Raw genomic sequence first — 22,731 nt, 5'->3', positions numbered from 1 at the left:
TTGAAGTGTTGAGCTGGGAAAGCTGCTGGTTTCACTGCTTCTCAGAATAGTAGCTTTTTTTTAAGCCTTACTTACAAACTGCTGCTGTTGGGGGTTTTTATGACAAAGATAATGAGTTCAGGAAATCAACAGTGGTTTCTGTTATCTGGAACACAACCACGCAAGAGAGGGAAGACATTGACACACTCCAGGAGCCTATTCATGGAAACTAATATCTCATATTGCTCTGCCCCTTGAGAGTCAGATATTTATAATCCCTCACAGCTCCCCTTCCTGCTCCTTTTGTGTCAACAGCTCCAAAACCTGCTCATATTTTTAACCCTGCAAAAGTAGCTGGTGGGGGTGGGGCACACTTCTTCCCTTCTCCCATTTCCATTTGTAAATCTTTACTCATACATTACACAGATCAAATGCCACAGTTGCAGCAGTCCAGGCTGCCTCCAGTGGACCTTCCCACCCTGTGGGATGCTGTGCCCTGGCCTTGGAGGTATCCATCATCCCGGCAACACCTCATAGTCTCCTTCTCAGTCACAGTCCAGCTCCACACCAAACATCCGCATGCCCAGCATCTCCTGGGCAGCATAGATCCTAACCAGAGCAGATGGAAGGCAATAGGAAGGGCAGAGGTATGGACAGCCTGCAGGGCACCTATCTGCCTCAGTGCTGGCAGACCCTGGGTATCGTGTGTTCAGAACATAAGAGATTGGGCATCTGTGACAGGTCCAGCCAGATAAAGCAGATTGCAAATCTGACAAGGGAGACATCAGCATCAGAATACACCAAGACGTTCCCCACAAGAAGACATACTTTTGCCTAGGGTGCCACACACATGCAACAGTAGTTTCTAAGTATTAAAGAAGGCCAACATTTTCCACAAGAGTTTGAGACCCCCAGAGCTTCTGGCACCCAGCCTGGAGACATGGCATGAGACAACCTGACCTGTAGGCCAGTGTGGCAGACTCACATGAGACTCGTATGCTATTTTTGAAGATGTCAGTTACAGTGCTTTGCAGAGGCACCCCACTACTGTCCCCAAAGCTTCACCTCTGGAGTCGATTGACAGAGCCAGCTCCACACAAGGCAGTCCTGTTCATGCCACTACCTGAATGAAAGCCCACAGCTGCCTCTCAGCCAACAGGTCTTCAGAGATGTTCACACCTTGCAGCGCAGAGCCAATGAAGACAAAGGATCCAAAGATGCCTGGGGCCTTCCGGCCCAGAAGGAGGATGCCACAAAGGGGCTATGATGCCACAAGTTTTGTCCAGGCTGAGCGACTGCACCCAGAATGACTTTACAGGCCTTTAAAAGGCTGCCACTGTGGACAACACCTGCAAAGGTCTAGGCTAACAGTCCTGCTGGGACAGACAACCCATATAAGCTAGACAGCAGTGTAGACACACAGACATCATCACCAGCTGATGGCTCACATCTTTCCCTGTTTTTCAGGAAGTTATGAGTGCATACAGTTGCCTCTTGGACTCCTCCATGAGCTATGCCTGACAGATGGTGCTGACTTAGGGACACCCCTGGATGAGTGAGCTGGTGTTTACATGTCCTCCACTCTCTTGTAGTGCCTTGTCAGTCGATCAGGCCTTGATCCGAAGACTGTGGAACAACTTGGGTCTAATACAGTGCTCTGGCCAAAGTCCCTCAAGGCATGCTCAGAGTTCAGCCACAGACATTACTACTTCCTAGGCAGAGCATCTTGAGGCAACCGCCCTAGGGAAAGGAGCTGAGTGTATGTTTATTGCCAGCTCAGTCCAGCTGCAAGAGCAGCAAGCACATTCACCTACCATAAAGGATACTCATGCAGGTATCCTTATGAGGATCCCCTCACTTGTGCTGCCTTCACTTTCCCCCAGCATTGTATGGCCCAGCTGTCTCATCATTGCCCCCTACACACCCCAATCTCAGGGACCAAGTGCTACACAGACTAGTCCAAAACACAGGCAATACCTACCACATTCCTGAGCAGTGACACCAGGTCACCCTGTCAAAGACTTTAAAACATTCCAAAATGGTCAAAAAATGGAGACAATGAAATGCAAACCAAGATCTAGATAAAGTCATGAAACACAGATCTCTCATGCTATCTGCCATGAAAGGTAATCATTCCAGGAACGATTTCAGAGCTTGTGCTCTGTGTCGCCTATTCCATATACCTTGAGAAAACTGCATTGTTTGTATAACTTTGAGAAAAGAGATTTTAAATGGGAATTTTGCAGAAATCTGTACAACGGATCAGCTTTTCACGTGGGAAGATGAACAACAGATCGATACCCCTGTGAGCTACTGTGGAGACCTCACACTTGTCCTGAACCCTGCCAGACCTCTCAAGTCCAAGCCTACCTGACAATCTCCAGTTGAAAATGCCCAAGGCTCTTCTTCCCTGGGGAGGCTGCATTGCACTGGCTGTAGTTTGGCTCCTGCTTGTTTGTTCTCTTCCTGGTCCTAGCAACCCGGTGCTCCTGTTTGCTCAGCGCTCAGGGAGCTCAGTCCCCAGGGTCCCAGTGCTGGGCCTTTTGAAGCTTTGCCTTGGGACTCTTGTGGCCAAAGTAAAGCTGGCAGTCGACTGTGGTGCAACCAGGATAGGGGCCTGATAGTGGTCCAAATTGTCCTCCAAGGTGTAGGGTGCATTTCATAAGATACAATGGTCCAAATTAATGGCACACTTCCACAGCAAGGAGGAGATCCTGCTTCCCATCTCAACTTCCTTCCTCCCTGCTTAGCGAGTGCCAGCTCCAGCACTCAGCACACACTTGTGAGCTACTTTAACTCCATAAAGCAGCAGATATCTAACCCAGTGAGAAGATAATTCAGCTACCTGTGAAAACACAGTTGTGGAACACAACCCCATGGCTTGTTTTCTCAGGACAGCACTAGCACAACCAGCTAACCTTAAGTGATGAGAATGCCTCCAGAGTGCTGCTGGAAAGCACAGCACCGTTACATCACAGTGTCCTGTGCTGGGACACAGGTAGAGTTGCGGTGGCCCAGATCTCACCTAAGGCCTCCATCTCTGTCCAAGGAGAGAAGGGCCTGTAAGTTCATGCAGAGCTGGTACCCAGCCTCACACAGGCATCTTCCTTTCAGACCTTGTCAAGGCCAAAACTGGCTGCCCTTGGATGTTGATATCAGGAAAATATATCTTTAAAGGTTGTCAGAGTGTGACGGATCCCATATTGTGTCTCCATTGAGTAGCATCAGAGACACCATGGTGACAGGAGAACCTCAGGCCACAGCTACTTCTTTATAAAGGTACACCAGGATCTTCCCTTGAGACAATCCCACACACTCCATACACAACTTCTGTATGTAGGCCTCAGCAGAAGGGAGAGACAGAGCAACTGGAGAAGGGAGGGGAAGGAGGGATTCTTTCTATCTTCCAGACCCCTTTGCAAGCTCACCCCTGCCCCAGCCAGATGCTGCCTCGGGTGCTGCTGCAACTCCTGAGTGAAAAGACACATGTGACTCTTGGGGTTCTCCCAACTTCCAGTGGGATACCATCTTGTTGCCAAATAGGTCTTCCAAATAGGAGAGTTACCTTAAAGTCTGGGTCTTATTTTCCTTTTCTTAATGCTATTTCATGATTCCTAGTTCTGCATCCTGCATCAAGCCAGGGACCTCTTTACCCTTCTTTGGATTAACTACCAACTCTTCCCACACTTCCTGAATCCTACCCCTTACCCACAAGTACTAACTATCCCAACAGCACATCCCCTTGGGCCTGGGACTGAAAGAACACAAAGCAGAGGGAAGAACTGAAAGCTCTTTTCAAAAGCACACAGCACGGCTAGTGGCAAACAGGAGGTAACTTTCTCTCTCTGCCTGGTGCTCTGCTACTTTCACCAGCTTGTCCCTTACACAACAGATGCCTTTAGCAAGCAGTGTCCCTAAAAAAGGGCAATCACATTTTAATCCCAACAATGGCAGCAGCAACATGAGCTGTTTTCCTAACACCACATGTGCCAATAGCTCCCATGAATTTCAGCAGGTACTAGTCAGAAACTTCCATTTTAGGGTGATGCATCTTTTCAGGAAGTTCCCAGTAAATAGATAACTCACTTAAGCATCCACTCTATTTGCTTCGTGTTAAAAGAAAATTCATGTTCACATGAAAACTGGACTTCCTCTGGCCACAAGCCCCCTCTCTTTTGCTGACCTCTGGTCATCTGGCACATATCCACTATAACAGGCCAGCAGTGCTGCTTGGGTCTACTGACATTGCCACCCTGATGATGTGAAAAGATTGCTAAAATCCAGGCAGGTAACAGCAGAATGGCTGCTCAGTGAGATATGCACAGCTATGCATCTTTCACCCCAAATACCAACAGATGTTTTCTTCTTTATTTTTGAGATCAGAAAGAGCTATCTCTACTTCTAAGTTTTTACCATGTTAAAAAGAACAGGTGTTGCAATGTTTCTTTATTTCTTCAAAAACAAAACCCAAACCATTCGTTTCATTCTCAATTAAACAAAAAAATACTTATCAATGAAAAGGAAAACCCCGCTTTAGCTAGGAGATTTTTTCCTGCTGAAGCTTGGCCTAGATAGAAATGTCTTGCCCAGCTCCAGGAAGGAGCTGTTGCAGGTTAAGGAAATAGCAAGGGCCACCCTGACATCTTCCCCCCTAGAAGTGGTTATTCGGGCTTTACTGAGGGCCCTCACAGCAGCCTGTTGTCATATATTCCCCTTCTTGATATCACCAGCCGTTTTAGCAGTTTCTCAGCCCTGATACAGCAGTGACTCTTCTGCAGAGTGCTGTCCCGTCCTATCCCAATCCAGTGCCAGTTCAGAGAGTGCCATTAGCCCACAGGCCAAGGTAGGGTTCAGCAGAGCCTCCTGGTTCATTCCCTGACGTATGAGGGGGCTCAGCTTGAGGACAAAACCTCAGAGGCTTTTCCACAGAACCCAGAGGAGACCCTAGTCTTACACAGGTTCAGTCCACAGCTGCTGTTCACTTACAGCCCCACAGGTGAGAGAAGCCTCCCTCCATGCGCAAAGCTGCAGCCTCATGCTATGCAGCCCAGAAGACTTACCTGCCCATAATGGCTGTAAGCTCTACCATGGCTTTGGATGAAGTTGGTCAGAAACAGGTCCCCACGCAGTACCAGGGGCTGTTTCCCAATGGCAAGGCCTCAGAGGAGAAGGACCTGCTGGAGGCAGCCACAGGATCAGTGTAATTGCTTATGCTATTAGGCATGGCAGAACAAAAATCCAGATACGTAAATGTGGGGTGCATTCAGCACAAGACACCTTCCACACTCTGTCACTGTGCCCATTAGTTGACAGCAACACAATTTGTTTTCAGGAATACTGAACTGATGGATAACAAAAATAGGAACCTGACAAACAGGTCCCAGTGACCTCAATTCCAAGTGGCTCTCAGAAGATACAACTTTCAGTTACCCTGAGTCACTCACCCTGTTCTTCTCCCAGCCATGCAAACAGGAGCAGTCAGGCACCCAGCCCAGCCACGAGCTCACATCTTTCCAGGGCTTCTCCCTGCTCTCACTGTGGTTCATTAGAGATCTCATCATTTCCCATTCTCAATGCTCAGATCAGCTAGAAAGCAAAAAAAACTTCCACATCTTATCCTACTTAGGGACATGAGAGGGGCAGAAATAAGATGGGAGTGGTACTGTCATGGCCACGAGGGTCTGGAAATACCAGGAAGAGCATCATAACTACATCAATACAAGGGGTAACAACTACTGCCATTTGAAAAGGAGGTTGCATAACATGAAGGAAAGAGAAGACAGATAAACAGCTACTTCTGAAGATAATGAAAGAAACACCCCTCCAAGGACTCACCAACATGGCCCTGACTAAGCCACACCTCTAAACACAAGACAGTTCCATGAGAGAACTTCAGTAGACTAGAGAAACCACCTCGAGCTAATCTGCCCTAAGAGGGCAGCAATGCAGGCTCCAAGAGAAAAGAATAAATAATCTAAAACTCTCCAGCTCCATGCTCCAGAGAACAGTCACCAGCCATACCTTCCAGAAGTGAGGGGCAATCTGTCATTCAGGTGGGAAACCCCCACTGCTGTCCAACCCCACTACTTCTGCTGCCAGTTCCTGGTGGGATAGTCCTGGAAGTAACTGATAGAGGGAGAGGACATCACACCAGGACCCAAGAAGAGGCAGCCTTGAAAGATGGGGCCTGACTTAGTAGGCTCATTGCCACAGAAACCACAGCACTGCTTTGCACATCTCCAGTTCTGCTTCAAATCCAGCCTGAGGGAAAACACAGTGACCACGACATACAGAGAGACCACACAGGCGGAAAGATATGCACAGACAGAAACTAGGGCAAAGCAGCTTCTTAAGCTGGAAAAGGCCGAGGGGTTCCTGGCATGAGAAAAAATTGTTCTTTTGGCCTATCTTGTGCAGGGAAAGGGACATGCTATTTCCAAGCTAGAGTACCTAGCATCCTGAGAAAGTGCTTGTGTCTTCACCTCACAGCTCCCTGAGTTTTCCCAGGTGAATGCTATCTGCAAGGGAGTGGGGGTAGGGAGCGGGGATGGGATGCACTCTGTGCAGGATGGGAGTGGGGCTGTGCCAGCCTCTGACCTTCCAGCATAGCAGCCCACTGGCAAAGCAAAACTAAAGCACAGAGCCCATCTAACACCAAGGCACTCTTTGTCTTCTCTCTCCAAAGCAAAGAGCAGCGCTGAGCATTCATAAGAAATTTAAAAGAATGGGTTTACTAAGGCTGCTCCCCTTGAAGCCGGTTTCTCCCCACAGAGTGGGAGACCTGGACTCAGCTCCTGTCCTGTTAGGCAGGCTGGATTTGAGCTAGAGTCTCTTACCCCATAGATGCCTTGTCAGGAGTATGGAAGAGGGACAGAAGGTAGTAGCTGCCTCTGTGACTCTTGTAGTAGCTGCTCCGTGCAGCCTGAATGTCAAAACATTTATTCTCTAGAAGGAAAGAGGGTGGCTGGTGCTGGTCCTCACCTGGGAGAGGGCACCTGGCTTCCAGTGCAGCCTGAGCTCCCTAGAGATCTGAAGTGAGGAAGCAGAGGGATGGTAGTAGCTGTGCCCTCAACGGTGTGGGGCTGTGCTCCACCCTTATGGGTGGAGCATGAGGTCAGATCAAATTCTTACCAGTTGAGAACAAGACAACAGAACAGCTCATTCTCAAGCTGTTGAACAAGGGAGGACCCTCCCTAGGATGCATACATGTGAGCCTGGCCATTGCTGATGAGCACATTCACTGGGGACTGCAGATCCTTTGGGATATCCTTGGGCATCCTTCTATCTCAGCATTCTCATCACATCTTGCACTGAGCTGGACTTTGCTGGCATTTAAGTTTATGTTGTGCTGCAAGAAGGTGCCCACAGCGTGGCGGCAGCTGCTTCATGCTCCCCCAGGAGTGAACACAAGTCCATAGCAGCATGTAGAGGGATGGTGTGTTTTCACCAGGGAATACTGCCAGCCTTTCCAGCAGGGGACCCCCTCTGCCTTCAGGATCTATGCCCCCTCTCCCCAAGCATGGGAACCACTGCTCAGTCTGCCCTGAACAGGTCTGGTGTGGGCAGTGCCTGGAGGACTGTCAGTTACAGGATGGTTGGCCATTTGTGGACCACAGACACCAGCCAGTAAGGAAAAACTGAGAAATTCGAGGTTGGAAAGGAAAGATAGAAATGGGAGGTGACAGCAAAGCACTAAAGAGGTCTCTGCAAGGTTTGTGGATCAACCCATGACCAGCAGAAAGACAGGGTCTGTGAAACAAGGCTACTTTCTGCAGGCAAAGTCTCAGCCCAGGGCCACCCTTGGCTTCATTGTTCGCAGTGAGTGGAGGAGGCTGTGCTGGAGAGGGGTTACAGCACAGGCAGGAGATGAGTGGGGTTCCCTGCAGCTGAGGCACTGAGCTATCGGCACGTGCCATCTCCACGCTACGTCAGAGGCTGTGCTGACAAACTGGTCCGGCAGGCTGCCTGCTCCTGCCAGGCTTGCAAGTGGCACTGAGAGCTCTTCAGGCTGGGTCCAGGCTGCGTGTCTGCGGCTGGGCAGTGCTCAGGCTGCCAGCCTTTTCCAAGCCAGCATTGATTTTCCAAGCTCGTGCTGATTTTCTACTCGTGAGGCAGATCCCAGAGGGCTCAAAGGGTGGTAGGCAGGATGCACAAGCAGAGTGGGGGCAGGCACCAGGGTGGGCTGGGGTGCAGGTATGACACCAGAAGCTGTTCTCAGGGTGGCTCTGCCTTAGGACTGGCTGGGCTCAGTCATCAGCAGCCTTTAGGCCATTCAAGAGTAATGTGGGGCCAACACCTGCTGTAGAATGGGTCTAAATCCAAACTGAGACACAAGTGCAGGGGAGAGCAGCCGCTGGGCCAAGCTGTTTCCCAGGAGCGCCCATTAGAGCACGGGGCGCTGAGCAAGGCCAGGCCTGGGGGCATCAGTGAGAAGAGGCCAGATCCTGCTGCCCCCCACCTGCTCCTGTGTGGCTCTCCCTGCCAACAGCCCATCACCATCTCCACAGCCAGCAGTTTTCAGGGAAGAGGAAACACACTGGCCAGGGCCGCACAGCATTGGCTATCCCTGCTACAAAGGGCAGAAATTCCCAAAGAGCAGCACAGGAGCTGTCAGCGACAGCTGCAAAGCAGTAGGCCACAGCAACATCCACGGAGTACATTCCTGCGAGAGGCTTGCCTCACTGCCACTTTCCCTGAGACTGAAAACAAGCTGCTGGCACAGAGCAGGGAGCAGAGCAGGAAGTGGCCAGTGCAAGGGGTGCACTGCAGGCCCAGAAGAAAGCAAACAAGAGAAAGCAATTGAGGAAGGTTATGTCTCATTCGTGTGTGTCTCAGCCAAAGTCCAAAGCAGGAGGTGCTTGCAAAGGACACTGGAAAAATTCCAGTGATGTTATCTGCCCCCACAGAGCAAGATTAGCCAAGAGGAAAAAAATAAGAAGTTGTTTACAAGCTAGGCAAGCCAACACAGTGGTTAGAGCACTCTGGTGCTGGGGTCAGCTGCTGGCCTGGTCTACACCCGCCACTTCAGAAGAGGCACTAAATTCCACCATGCCCTGCTCTCGTCTCAGTCACCCTTGCATCGTTCAGCAGCACTCACTGGCAAGACACCCTGTCGAAGGGTGCACAGTCCTGCACTGCTCTCAGTGCAGGCAGGAAAAAGTGTGTCCTGGACTATGTGTGCAGCGAGCGCACACATGACCCACCTGCATGCTCAGCAGCACAGAGAAACCAGCTGTTTTCAGCAGAGCTGACTGAAGGCACAGCCTTCCCCACCCTTGGCATCTTTGCTCCCAAATCCCACCAGGATTAAAGGCGAACCCCATTTTCCCCAGAGTTGGACACCTGTTGCAGACCAGTCACATTTACTCGCAGCTAAGCAGTCCCCACATCCAGCTAGGCTATCAGAGAGCAACCTGCTCTTTTCCCCACTTCCCTGGGACATTTGCACTGCTAGTCTCTGGCTTACACCTCCTGCATTTTATGAAGTGTTCCAACTAAATGCAGATGAGGAGTCACAGGATAACCCAGCACCTGGATTCAACTCTCTTGGAGGACTCTTGTACCATGGAGAAACTGGGGAGAGCAGATTCTGGTGTGACCTGGTTTCTGTTCAATGTACCATGTTCCTGCTGTGTGTTTGCTTAGCCACCAGACAGGGAGGCACTATTAATGCAACATGTTCTGGAGAGGAGCCACACAGTGCTCTCTCTTGGGCTCTCCACTTTTCTTCCATCTTTTTTGGCTGTTTTTCCTTTTATCTTAAGGAAACATCTTTTCTTCTGGACGCTTATGGCTGCTCTTTATGAAACATTCATATCATGGCTTTCCTTTACCTCTGGCTGGGAAGTGCTTCCTCAGAGGAGCTCCGTGCTCGTACTAGCCTTTTTATGGCTCACAAGTGCAAATACACCTATACCACAGAGGGAAGGAACAAAGCAGTGACTCTGCCTGCCAGGCTGAGTCCTCCCCTGCAAACTGCATGCGGGATGGAAGCACCATTCACCCAACCCCGGGCAGGTAGCATCTGGGGCACCTTCCTTGGAGAAGCTGATGTCTCCTGCTGCAAAGCCCTAGGGGACTGGGATCAGCCATGCTCCGCTGCTGTGGCAGGTCCCAGAGCAGGGTATGCCCAGCGCATTCTTGGACCCTTGGCCCTGCTGACAGCACAGATGCAGGTGGGAGAGAGGGAGCAATGTCCCTCTTTTGTTTTTATTAAAGCTAATTTGTCCTGATTTTGTTTTAATTGAAATGAAAGTGCTTTTAAGAGACTGTCAAGCACTTTCAGGGTGGACACAGCCATGCTTTGGGGTGCAGAGTTTGCCTAGCCGCGTGTGGTCTCAGATTCCTGATGTCCTTCCCAGGGAAGGGTGCTCATCTCCTCTCTGATCAACATCAAACCCATCTGGACAAGAAATAGGTTCGGTAACAACCATCTAAGATAAGCTGCTGTTGGCTCGTATTCCCTCCCACGCTTTGTCACAGACTCGTGTGAGACACAGAGTTGCACTATGTGTCAAGGAGCTTAATATTTAATTTAACTTCTAAAGCTTGGCTTGTTGACATAGTTATTTAAAGCCAAATTGGAGACGCTCCATCAGAATTTGCTCCTGGTTCAGTTTCATAGCGTCATTGTCTCTGCTGGACTTTGCAGCCTTCGGGTAGGGTTTTTCAAACCACTGTGATTGTCCTTAAACAAAAAAATTACAGCACATTGCATCACTTTCTCACCTTCTGATTGCTAATAAATTAATCTGCTTGAAAGCATTACATGTGCAGAAGAGATTCACTAGGATCCTTTCAAGATATATTATAGAGAATTCTAACAACTAACAGTAAATATTTGATTAAATTTGATATCCCAGCATAGTCAAGCATTAGGTAGAAAAGCTTTTAACAGCTCAGCAGTACAGGGAGAAGTGCAGCACATGTTCCCCCAGACAGGTCTTCTGCCTGATATAGAAACACGAGGAAGGAATCAGACCATGGGCAATCCTTCCATCAGCAATGGAAAAATGGTTACCTAAGACCTGACACCGCAGGAATGGGCAACATGGGCTGCAGACTGCTTCAAGTCCAGCAGATTTGTTCAGCCATCGTTAATGTCCACTTTTTTCCTTCAAAAAGACACCAGTGAAGAGCTGACTATGGGTTGGTGAGTTGTTCTAGCAGCTGCAAACCACCCCCATTGCCTTCTTTCTCAGGGACCTCTTCTTGCTCTCTGTTTTTCAAGCATCCAAAATTTAAGTGCCATCTTTGTATTGTGGGGTGCGTAGAGTCAGAGCACGCACAGAAGGTTCATGGAGAAAAGGCACATGGGAGCAGGCTGCTGCCATCTAAATATTTATTCCCCACTTCTAGCCCGCTCCTGAGAGTCATTCAGCAGGACCAAGCTCTGGGAAGGGTCCCAGAGGGGCTCCCAGCACAGGGAGTGGGACTGGGCACATACCACATGGCCAGAAGCAGCTCCACTGCTCCCCAGAGGCACTGGAGATCCTGTACAGCTGTTAACTGCACGGGAGTGGCCACAAACACCCAGAGGTGCTGGGGGGAGCAGGCTGAGTCACCCTCCAGAGACGCTGCAGTTTGATTAAGTTAGAGGGCAGAGCACTAGGATGCAACTAGCATGCACTAGCACACCATGTTTGCAGTGTAGTTCACAGCTGCGCTACAGGAGCATGGCACATGTTACAATTGGCTTAACAGTTGATCCTTCTGCACACTCAGGCGCCCTTGACATTTTCTGCACCTTGTGAGACTCGATATATGCTTTAATGATTCAAATTTGGTCTTGTCCAACTCAGGATCTTCCCAAATGCCGCAGTCAAATAGGCATGCTTCACGCTGCCGTGCACCTGGGAGCTGCTGCAAGCTGACAGCATGCAAGGGGAGAGCAGCTCGCCAGGTGCCTGGCATCTATCATCCTTTAGGGAAAATGATACTTCAGGAATTATTTGTGATTCAGATGAGAGCACTAGGTGTTTAAGCTGATGCGGTGATTTAAACACACCGCTGCCATGCATCAGGCCACAGTCACAGACCCAGTTACGGCAACATGATACAGTTGTACCTCAATCTAAATTTAGGTCACACCTCTGCAGACTTCCAGCTTTCCACTACGCATTCCTGCTCTCTGCTTTTGTCCTTTAGTGAGTTGGGGAGTGCAAAGGGGCTTCTTTTGGACATTTGTTCCTCAAAGGAAAGCTTCTCCTTTAAGGGCTGATATTTCACATGGCTTTAACTTCTGTCTGCACACCCCAGTTGCTTTGAATCTTGCAGCAGCTCTACTGGGCTAAGCATGAAGTTAGATGGGCATCTAGGAGTCTTTGAATCGAAGGGTTTCTCAGATCTCCCCCTACACCCAAATACATAGCTCGCATGGCTGCTGAAATTGTTCTGCAGTCCCCATGCAAAGGTACATCACAGCCCACAACAGTGGGTGCATTGTAAACTGAAATGTATAGTAGGAACCACTTGGTCAGAGGAAATTCCCCAAAATATCCTCCACCAGTCTCCATCCATCACTATCTCCTATGGTCTACCAAGCTCTTTATAAATATGGTCAGTTCTTTTCCAAAATTAAGGCTTTTAAACTGTTGCAAAAAAGACTTCTTGGACTGTAGATCAACTACTGATGTTAGCAAGAATCAGTTCTGACATATGCAAAATGTTGCAAGATAAAAGTATTCTCATCTCTGCTTACAAAAAGCTCCCATCTATGCCACCTCTTGTCCCTGAGAGGCCTTGGGAACATGCAGAATTACCACAGTAATGCCACTGGTGCTGTGCAGTCAACGGATGATGATCAGGGATAAAATGCAGGAAGGGAACATCTTACATAACACAAACATAGGTAACACAGGTTAGCTGTAAATCAGGCTGCAAGCATCCGCCTAACAGGGAAAAGAAAGGTTTGTTGTGTGCTGGCAACCAGATCCCTAAGCTGATGCCCACCCACAAGGGTGTGTTGATCTGTGACGGAGACACACAGGTGGTGCTACCATATCCCCACTCATGTGAAGCCAAACTGGTGTCTCTGGAGCAACAATCTGATTAATTCCCAGCCTGTATAATCCACCCTTGATAACACAGTGCTGGTGATACCAATACAGCCAGACTAGGGAAGTCCCGTGTCAGGAAGCTATGGATAACACACACTCCTGGAGGTGGCTTATGTGGTGACTTAAGTCAGGGATGACCAGCTGACAACCCCAGGGCTGGATCTGATACACAGGCAGTTTATCCGTTCCCCAGAAAGGCCAGTCTATCCGTGGGGTGATTAGGGATGGCAGTGGACAGGGAGATAGAGGAAAGGCTTTGCAAACTTGGGGTTAGATCAAGCCATACAAAGTGCCTTGTGAATACAACTGCAGTGGTCTGGTTCCTTAATACTTGAGGTCTCAGCATGACAAGGAATCACTGCTTGGTCTGGGCCCGAGAGGCTGGCAAGAGAGATGCTACCAGGACTAGTCAACCCGTTCACAGCCCTGCTCCCCAGCTTCTGCATGAGCATTATGAAATGCAGAAAACAAGTCTTTGTTGGTCCCTGATAAATAAAATGTTACTAGTCAAGAATGGGAAGTCCTCCAGACACAGCTAAGATCATGGTAGAGAGCATAGCAAACACTGAGGATGTGCTTCTGTAGACACATATCACCGCTGCAATGCCTCCCATTCCCCCCACACCCTTCCTTTTCTGCAGGTAGTCCGTTCCTCTCAACGTCCCACGTTACGGTGGTAAAACACCTGGGGGACAACATAACAAGCCGGATCAGAGAACTGATCATGGTGAACAGAACTTCCTTTCTGGTCAAATTATTTTCAAATGGAATGAGTTCCTGATCTGGCTCATCCTTCCCAAAAGAGAAGGGAGATAAGCAGGAATAGAGACGGAGAGGACATTCACACTTTAGAGCCAGAGGTTCAGCAAGTGTGCTTTTTCACCTACCAATATGTTTCTGAAATGAATGGGCCATTTCCCACCCTTGGGGTCTCCTGTAATACAAGTGGATGTGGAGAGCCCCCCTCCCACCTCTGTTGCATTGTGCAGGAATTCCTGTCACTAACCAGGCCTGGCGCTCCACACAGCACCTCTCATCTGAGAGAGAGATTTTTACACCTGGATGCATCCGTAAAGATGAGGGCAGTCACTCCCCTCGTATTGGTTCCTCACTTGGGTGTGCATCTGCATGTAAACTCTCAGACAGGCAGGCATATGTATGTGAGCATGTGTTTATTAGCAGTAAAAAATGCATTTGTCAAAATCTCCAGAGTTAAAAAACAATCATTACGTAATTACTTTAAACAATTAACCAACTGATTCATCAGTTAGAGGCTCACCAACACCTGAAACCCATCCCAGCCACTTAACAAGGCAGAAGGTGGCACAAACAAAAGCAGCTCCCAACATGTCCTGGAAGTTAATATTGCTGTGCTCTGTCCCAGTTCAGAGAAGACACTTTCCATTCCCAGCTGCTTGCGTCTAGGAGCTGGTGGCTTCTAGATGTTATCTGCTCTGAGCTTCTGGTTTACGGTGTTTTGACAGAGAGATACTCCATATAAATAACCCTGCAGGACAGTGCTGTGTAGTGGTTATGCATTCACACAGGATGCTTGTGCTGCCTAACTGCAATCCCTTCGTGATAGTGTTTACTTACACCTCATTTCTCAGGTAATACAGTTAGCAACAAACAACTTCTCTGGCAACCTTTAAAACACTTTGTTGGAATTCCTTCTTCAGCTCAGCAGGGTCGGTGAGCATAATTAATATGCAGAACACATAAATGCTACCTAGCTCCGTGCAGCAGCCTGTTCCAAGACTCCAGAAAAGATCTGTCTGTTATTATCAAGGCTGTGATCTGTAACACTGTAGTTAAAGGCTGCATAGGAAAGCACACAAACAAAGGTGGAGTGAAGTTGAGGAAGCGAGTTTAACTTTGCCATCACCTATCTTCCAAGTGGGTAACCATGCAACACTAATATCTTTAAAAAAGAAATCCCTACGCTTCTTCAAAACAAAAAACAAAGGGGGAAAATTACCATTGTGCTCTTGAATGCTATTGGAAAGTACCCTGTCCTATAGTGAGTACCAGCATTTGTTATAGTCTAGGCCTACAGTAAAATAGTTCTGCTAGCATGGCTCAGTGGGTGAGCATTTGGGTTGCACTGTGACCCACTGAGCCAAAACTGCCCTCACAGGAGAGTGATATTGCTGCAAACAGAATTATACCAGCAGACTTTTGGCTATAACACTCACCTTGCTGCCAGCTGTTTCAGACCATGTCAGTGCATCCCTGCTAGGAGGACACCACTGGTAGAATAACCAGCACATCTAGCTGATGCCAGTAAGTAACTAACCTCAGTTGCTTCAGCTGGTAAGGTTTTACTGTGTGGTAGGTAGCATCCTATTGCTGACCACGCAGGCAGAATTGCCATCAGGCAGTGGCCCTTCTCATGATGGTAGACGCCAAGGTACATGCTCACAGGGGCCAGCAGGCAGCAGCCCTGGCAGCAATCAGCAAACATCCACGTGTACATCCTTCAATGTGAATAGGAAATTCTACACAGTTGCTCCCTGCGCCCCAGCAAGCCCTTCTTGAGGACCCGCAGCCCAGCAGTGTGGCCAGGTAGAAAGGCTTTGCCAGAGTGACACTGCGGAGAGGAACACACTGGAGGCGTGACTCTCTACAGAATGCTGTTGTCATGCCGTTTACATTTACATCCTGAGCAGGGTCCCTGCTCAGGAGGCAGAGGAGGGCCATGTTAAATGTAAATGAGCCTTCCGCCACTAGACCTACAACAACTCAAAATTAATGCAAGTGAAGGCAGTGCCATTCCCAGCATGCACAGGCTGAGAGCAAAAATGACTTGTCTGAGGTCCCCCAGTCACCTCAGAAGCAATCCTTACCACAAGGCCCATGAGCAGCGTATTGAACAGGGACTGCCCAAGCTTTCTATACCTGAATGTCCCTGGAGGAAATGAGTACTACACTGAGGGGTCTGTGGCCTCTAATCCCCAGCCCAGCACACCACCAGCTTTGCCTTACTCCCAAACGTCTTCTCAGCCCCTCTGTGCCCCCAACAACAATGCTCTGCAAAAGCAGGATTACGCGTGCATGGATTCAGTGGAGGGTGATGCCAGGCAGCATGGCTGGACCTTGGCATCCTGTCCAGGAGCAGGGCTTGCTCTGGGGGGCTCCTGGAAGGGGTATTTGCAAGCAACTGGGGGCTGCTGTGCTTGGGGCTCTGGAGCCCACCCATCTCTTTTCTCCCCAGCCTGCTAGAGGGGTTAGCATCCTCGATCCAAGGGGAGACCACCCAATCCCAATGCCCGGTCAATAATCCTTAGCCCACTGTAGTGCCCTAAGTGCTGGCGGCAACTGCCCCCCTCACACCCCGAAATCGCGCCATGTGGTGACAACGAGGGATGTCGCGATTAAGAGCCCCAACAGCAGCCGTGCCGTGCCGTGCCGTGCCGTGCCGTGCCGTGCCGGCAGCGGGCCCGCCGACCGGGGAAGCGGGGCAGTCCATTGTGCCGCCCGCCCGCCCCGTCGGGGGCCGGGCCACGCCAGTGGGGCCGGGCCGTGCTCCAATGGGGGCCGGGGGGCCGGGCTGGGCGGCCCGCCCCTGCCTGCGCTGCTATAAGGCTCGGGAGCGCGACACGCTGCACACGGCGAGCGGAGTGGGAAGTAGCCAGCGCGGCGCTGCAGGTGCGCGGACCCGCTGCCCGCCGGAGCCCCGAAGCGGTGCGTACCCACGCGGGCAGAGCCCGGCTCCCCGCCGCGGCCCGGGCGGGGCGCGCTGGGGTGCCGCGGGCCGCGCCGCGCCGAGCTTTGTCCGCAAGGGGCGGGCGGGCGGGCGGCAGCTGGCCGAGAGACGCGGCTGCTCGCCTGCCCGGGGAGGGTGCAGTGCGGTGCCTTTCCCCCGGGGCGAGCTGCGGGGGGGCTCCGGGATCCCCAGAAGAAGCTGGCTCGGGACGGAGCGGGAAAGCAGTGCTGCCTCCGGGAGCCTTGCCTTGCCCTGAGCCGTGTGTCGCCTTGCAGGGGCCTGGAGCCATGGCCGAGCACATGATGATGTCCATGAGCCACAGTGGCACCGGGCTGCAGAGCTACCGCATGGGGGTGAGTGCGCTGCAGGGACCCCCGCAGCATGGGCAGCATGTGCTGAGGACACTGCCTACCGCCAGCCAGATGATGCCCTATGGAGGGGCTGGTATGGATGGTGCAATGAGGCCAAGACCCAACCTCAGCGGACAGATGGGCCACCACCAGATGCAGAATGCGATGATGTTCAATGGCCCAAGTCAGCAGCAGCAGTACATGGGGCCGGTGGGCACGCAGCAGCTCATGGCTAGCATGCACCTACAAAAACTCAATACCCAGTACCAGGGCCACCCGCTGGGTATGAGCAATGGGCCCATGGGAGCTGGTGCCCAGCAATACAGAGTGGGGCCGAGCCAGCACCCAGGGATGCAGCATATGCCCTCACCAGCGCTGACCTTGAATGTTATGGACACTGATCTCATAGATGAGGAAGTCTTGACATCCCTTGTTCTGGAACTGGGGTTGGACCGGATTCAGGAGCTGCCTGAGCTCTTCTTGGGACAGAATGAGTTTGACTTCATTTCAGACTTTGTTAGCAAACAGCAGCCCAGTGCCATCAGTTGTTGAGGTGCTTTGGGCTCCTCCTTGTGTCTCAGTGGTTTTGAGTTTGTTTTAACTTCCTTCTCCATCTGCCATCCTCCTCCCTTCCCCTGCCTTGTCCTGTCCTGGATTCCTGACCTCCTCAAAGACAATCATCGGACACTGGCTTGCACTGGATTGCTTTTCTCTTCTGGGTGTTTTTTTTATTGGGGGTTTCCTGGGGAGGGGGTGTGTACCCCAAACAGTGCAGATCAAGAGCTCTCCCTGTAGAGCTGCCTTTAAATGACATTAACAGGACTTCTGGCTTAAGTAGAAAAAGATGGACTTATGACTTTCCATGACCAGGGTTTGGGTACAGGAGGTGATGATGGGCAGTCATCAGCCCTGCCAGTAGCTGGATTTGCTCAAGGCTTCTGTGTTGCCAGCAAAGTTAAAAGATTCCCTGAGAGAGGATTGTCTCCCCGGTGCATGGTTTGAACCAGTTTTCCCCCTTGCAAACATGGGTGGGGTTAGATATTTGTTGGGACTCTTTACTGTAACAGTAAATAGGTCTTCAGTCTTGTCTGTTCAGCTTGGAAAGGGGGTACTTCCCCTCCAGCTGGCTATTTTCTAACTCGCTGAGCAAAATGAAGTATGCCTTGGGGAAGGGTGTACATAGGTGCCTAAATGTTCGTCTCTGTAGAATTTTGAATTTCCAGCCTGCACGGCTAATCAACTGTAAAATTTACTAAGTATGTGAGACTGATTCAGGCACAAGGCTTAAAGCTGCAGTCTAGCTCCACTTTTTTCCACCTCTGAAACCAAATAAAGACCGTGTAACTGTATATTTGAGATCTAATCTTATTTATTTTTTTCCTATGATTATTTATTTGCAAGGGCTCCTTTTGTTATTTGGCTTTGGGACTGCTGGGAATGATGCATGGAGAGTACTGCAGCTTTAAGATACTGGCTTTAAAAAAGAAAGCCTCGGATAGTTTTCAAGCTGCTCTGCAGATGGTCACTTCAACCCGAGATCTTTATGCTGAATACGTAAGAGTGTAAATCCAACACCCTTCTGAATGTGATAAAGATGACTCGATTCCTAATTCCTCTACTCAGAAAAGGTTAAACGTAAAAGCTAGTGGGGTTTTGTTTCCTCTGCTGTCTCTTGTTTCCAGGCACTGTGGAAAGCTCCTGTTAACTTCTAGTTGCTGCTGCCCCCTGCTGCTGACAGCTCCTGGCAGCTGTCACTCAACAACCAAGTAAGAATGTACAGATAAATTTTCGAATAAAAGCTGAAACATACCCTGTGTGCATGTGTTTAGTGCTCATATCCGGCACAGATGCAGTGCGGTGGTAAGCACTGGGAAGAAGTGGATTCATTCCTGTCAGTGGGCTGTGGATCCAGTCACTAGTGTTCTCCTTCTCTCATTAGATTGTAAAGGCTGTGCTTGTAGTTTAATGCTTGGACTAAATCAATCCTCAGAGTAGGACTGGAAGGATGAGATACTCCCCTGTACCGAGGGCAAGTTCCTAACTCTGACAGCGCTGCCCTATTGTGGAGCGGCTGGCTGCTCTTGCTTGCAAGCTGCACAGCCCTGTTGCTAGCTGGCTTGAGACTCTCAAATGAGTCGATGGTGACTTCTTACACTTCTTCCAGGCCAAGTGCAGCTCTCCTAGTTGAGTTGCAGCTCTGCTAGGAGTGCTCCATTGCAGTCTTCTATACCTCAAATGTGCCAGAAATTGAGTCAGCCTCTGTTTGGGATCTCCTACTCTTTTGGAGCTTAGATTCCCCCCTCCCCATCGAAGGGTTCCCAACACTGAAATCCTGTACAGTTCGGGAATACTCTAATGTGTCCCATCTCCAGCTCTGCAACAGTCGGACGGTGGATGCTGCTGCTGAACTGTTTGAATGACTTTGACTGTGCTTTGGATTGCCTGTTGGTGTCCCCTGGCCTTGTTCCATGCACAGCTTGATAGCAAGTACTAAAGGCCTGCCCCATCCTTGCAGAAAGCTTTCTAATGGTTATGCTTGTGCCCTCTGGAGAGATGATCAAAAAATAAATGGCTTCCTCTTGCAGGACTTGTGTTGCCTGTTAGTGGGAGAGTCCTGCTGAGGCTGTTGGCTGTTTAGTGATGGGTTGTTTGAGAAGTGGAAGAGCATTGCTTGCTCTCTGCCTTTGAGCAGAATAGTAGAGAGCTTGGTAAGAATCTAGGAGTCGGCAGCTGGATTTATTCGTCAGAGTAAAACTAGCTGAACACCAAAATAATGGTGCATCCTGGGCTATCAGTTATGCTTGTGGGGAAAGCGGAGTGTATGATGCACAACCATGGCCTACAGTGTCCCTGCTACCAGTGGGGAATCCTGTGTCCGGCCCAACTTTAGCAGTTTGAAGTAGTTTCCCTGAAGCAGGAACACATTTCTCGGTAAGAAGCACTTTGCATTTGCTGCAAACTGGGCAGAAGAATGTGTCTACACATCCTCTTAGATGTGTCCATACAACCTCTTGGCGGGCTGTGAGGTGTGCTAGGAAAAGTACTTTTGGTTTAAGTCGGAGTAGGGTGGCTGAATCTACCAGAGTTAGACTGACAGGAGGGTCCCAGTCAGGGCTGTTTTGAGAATGTGTCTTAACAGTCTCAATTAAGATTATTACAATGTCAACTTTCCCACAAGTTTAAACTTAAGAGCAGAAATGAACTCCTAAGGTATATTACCTCTGCATTTTCCAGAATATACTGTAAACTGTGGTCAGCCTGTGTGACTTCCTAGATAAGCCACGCCAGAAGCTCTTATCAATTGTGCTAGGGCCCTGTTGCTTCTGGCTAGGTTAGACTGGCTGAGTCCTGGTCTTCATCACCATTCTAACAGCTTCTTGGCTTAGACTCTGTTTGGGCTACCCATCTTTGTGCCTCCTCCTTTGTATGCCTTGCGTTAGACACACAGAACCTGTCCCTGCAGCACAAGCTATGGTATGGGTAGTTTGGACTGCTCTAGTTCTCCCTCTCCCCTCTGCTTTGCAGTGAAATCTGCTCGTCCAGGTTCCCTGGCAAGGTAGCTGGCACTGCTTGGTCAGCAGAAGTGTAAGGTGGCACAACAGGGAGGCTCAGGTGCCAAAATCTGCAAATTAGTTTCTTGAAATCATCCAAGACCACCAAAACCACAACGTTGCTGAACTCTGCTTTTTGCATCTAATTGACACTGACTTCTTCATCCAGCAGCAGGCAGGAGGCTAACAGCATGGTGCTCCAAAGTAGCTGGTGTCTGTATGGGGCTGGCATCATAGTACCACAAATGATTGCAGAATGACGGTGCCAATCAGTTTGGTGGCTTTGAGGACAAAAGCATTCTCCATGCAAGGGTGTGTTCTTCAAGCCTAGTGTGAACTCATCACGTGGAGAGTTTGTTTACAGACAACTGCTTTTATTGTGGGGCTGCTAGAAAGCATCTCTCCTCTGACATAACAGGAGTCTGTTTCCTTTGTTGGGAAAGATGGAAGATTCATCCACTCTGCTGCCTAGTCCAGATGGGATGGTTGGGACGCAACCGTCCTGTCCCCTAACACAGGCTGGACCTTCCCTTATAATCCAAATAGATTTGTAATTTTAATTGTGAAAAATGGGTCTTGAGGCAGCCTCTGAAAGCATGTGACTGAGGAAAGTAGGGAAAGGCAGGGTGTTCTCCACGTCCCTGTCTCTGATCATACGTGTTCTCAAGGCGATGAAGTTTGTTGATAATGTTTGGTGTTTCAGAGTAGCAAAGATGAAAAGCAAGTGCAAAAAGCTGGTGAAGGACCTGCTAATAGTAAGTCACTGGTCAATAAGATGATCAGTGACTGGTAGATGTGAAATGAAACATGCAGGTTTAGTCTTTCTTGATTTCATACACACTATGGTGGGCTCTAAATTAGCAGCTACCGCTCAGGAAAGATCTTAGAGTAATAATGGATGTTCTTAAGAAAATATCTCCGCTTGCTATTCAGCAGGAGCCAGAAAACCAAAAGGTAGGTTAGAAATTATTAGGAGAGGAATAGAAAACAGAATCAAACTCTGAGAACCCCACAGTATGAATCCACAGTTCAGTTTCATCCTCTGTACCTCCAATAGTAGTGAACTATCAAAAATTCTGGTCTATTCTTTTGAAACAGGATAATGAAAAACTAGAGAACCTATAGAGAATAATTGAGGCAGATAAACATTTCTCAAAAGAAGCCACAAAACAGACTAGGACTCTTCAGTCAGGAAGAGGGAATATTGAGTAGCAAAGGTTTATAAAAAAGTGAGAGGGGAAGATGAATAGGGAGCAGTTTTCCCCAGGGCCAATGGAAGAATTCCATCAATCTCTGTAAGCGTAGGTAGCAGGGACCAGTCTCGAACCTATGCGAATGGAGGTAATTCTTCATACAATATGTAGCTCAAATAGTGAAACTCTTGATAATGATTCCTCTTGGGGCTCATATAAACTCTTCTGTATGCTCAAAAAGTCAATTTACTGTTACAAATTGTTAAGAGTGGAGAACATAGCAGAGACCATTGTAATATGCTAGTGTATGAGTGCATGGTTCACCTGCAACTTGGACACTGTGTGCTGTTCTTGTCCTGCATTCTCCTTGACTCAGAATGGACAGGGTGGAACTGGAAAAGGTTCAAAGAAGAATAAAAAGGATGATCAAAGGTCCGGGGCAGCCTATGTATGAGACACAACTAACTAGAGCTCTTCAGTCAGAAAGAAGCTGAGAAGGGATACGATTGTTCACAGTTTTTCACATACAAGAAATAAGGCATCGAAGGAAACCATCAAGTTGCAGGTTCAAAGCATATTAAAGGAGGTGGGTTTTCCTGCACTGGATAGTTGAGCTGTGGGACTCCCCTCTGCAGGATATTATGGATGATCAAGGTTACTGTGGGTTCAAAGCAAGGGCAGATGACTCCTGGAAGAGAAATCCGTGAAGGTCTTATGTCTGCTTTGGAGGTCCCAGAACAACAGATGGTTAAGGTCTGGAAAACTGGCCAAGGAAATAGCGTGCATGCTTGCCTTGTGACTGTATTCTTCCACAGGCATCCACTGGGGGCAGTGTCAGAGTTAGGATGTGAAACGAGATGGTCTTTTGGCCTGACCCAGTACAGCTCTCTGCTG

At 49.3% G+C, this 22,731-nt stretch overlaps 1 protein-coding gene across 1 annotated transcript; it reads left to right on the top strand.

The window, feature by feature from the left end:
• The first annotated feature begins 16,633 nt into the window (after positions 1-16,633).
• On the top strand, positions 16,634-18,902 carry CITED4 (Cbp/p300 interacting transactivator with Glu/Asp rich carboxy-terminal domain 4). The gene is made up of 2 exons (XM_068917525.1): positions 16,634-16,721; positions 17,019-18,902. Exon 2 carries the CDS (start codon positions 17,031-17,033, stop codon positions 17,643-17,645), a length of 615 nt encoding a protein of 204 aa, XP_068773626.1. The 5' UTR covers positions 16,634-16,721; positions 17,019-17,030; the 3' UTR covers positions 17,646-18,902.
• Positions 18,903-22,731: the final 3,829 nt, after the last annotated feature.

The sequence above is a fragment of the Struthio camelus genome, chromosome 23, assembly GCF_040807025.1.
Source record: "Struthio camelus isolate bStrCam1 chromosome 23, bStrCam1.hap1, whole genome shotgun sequence".
NCBI lineage: Eukaryota > Metazoa > Chordata > Aves > Struthioniformes > Struthionidae > Struthio > Struthio camelus.
Note: the sequence above shows the minus strand (reverse complement) of the source record. Positions and strands in the feature narration are given on the sequence as shown.

Coding starts and splice junctions, on each gene's coding strand:
- CITED4 (XM_068917525.1), top strand. CDS start 17,031: ATGGCCGAGCACATGATGATGTCCATGAGCCACAGTGGCACCGGGCTG.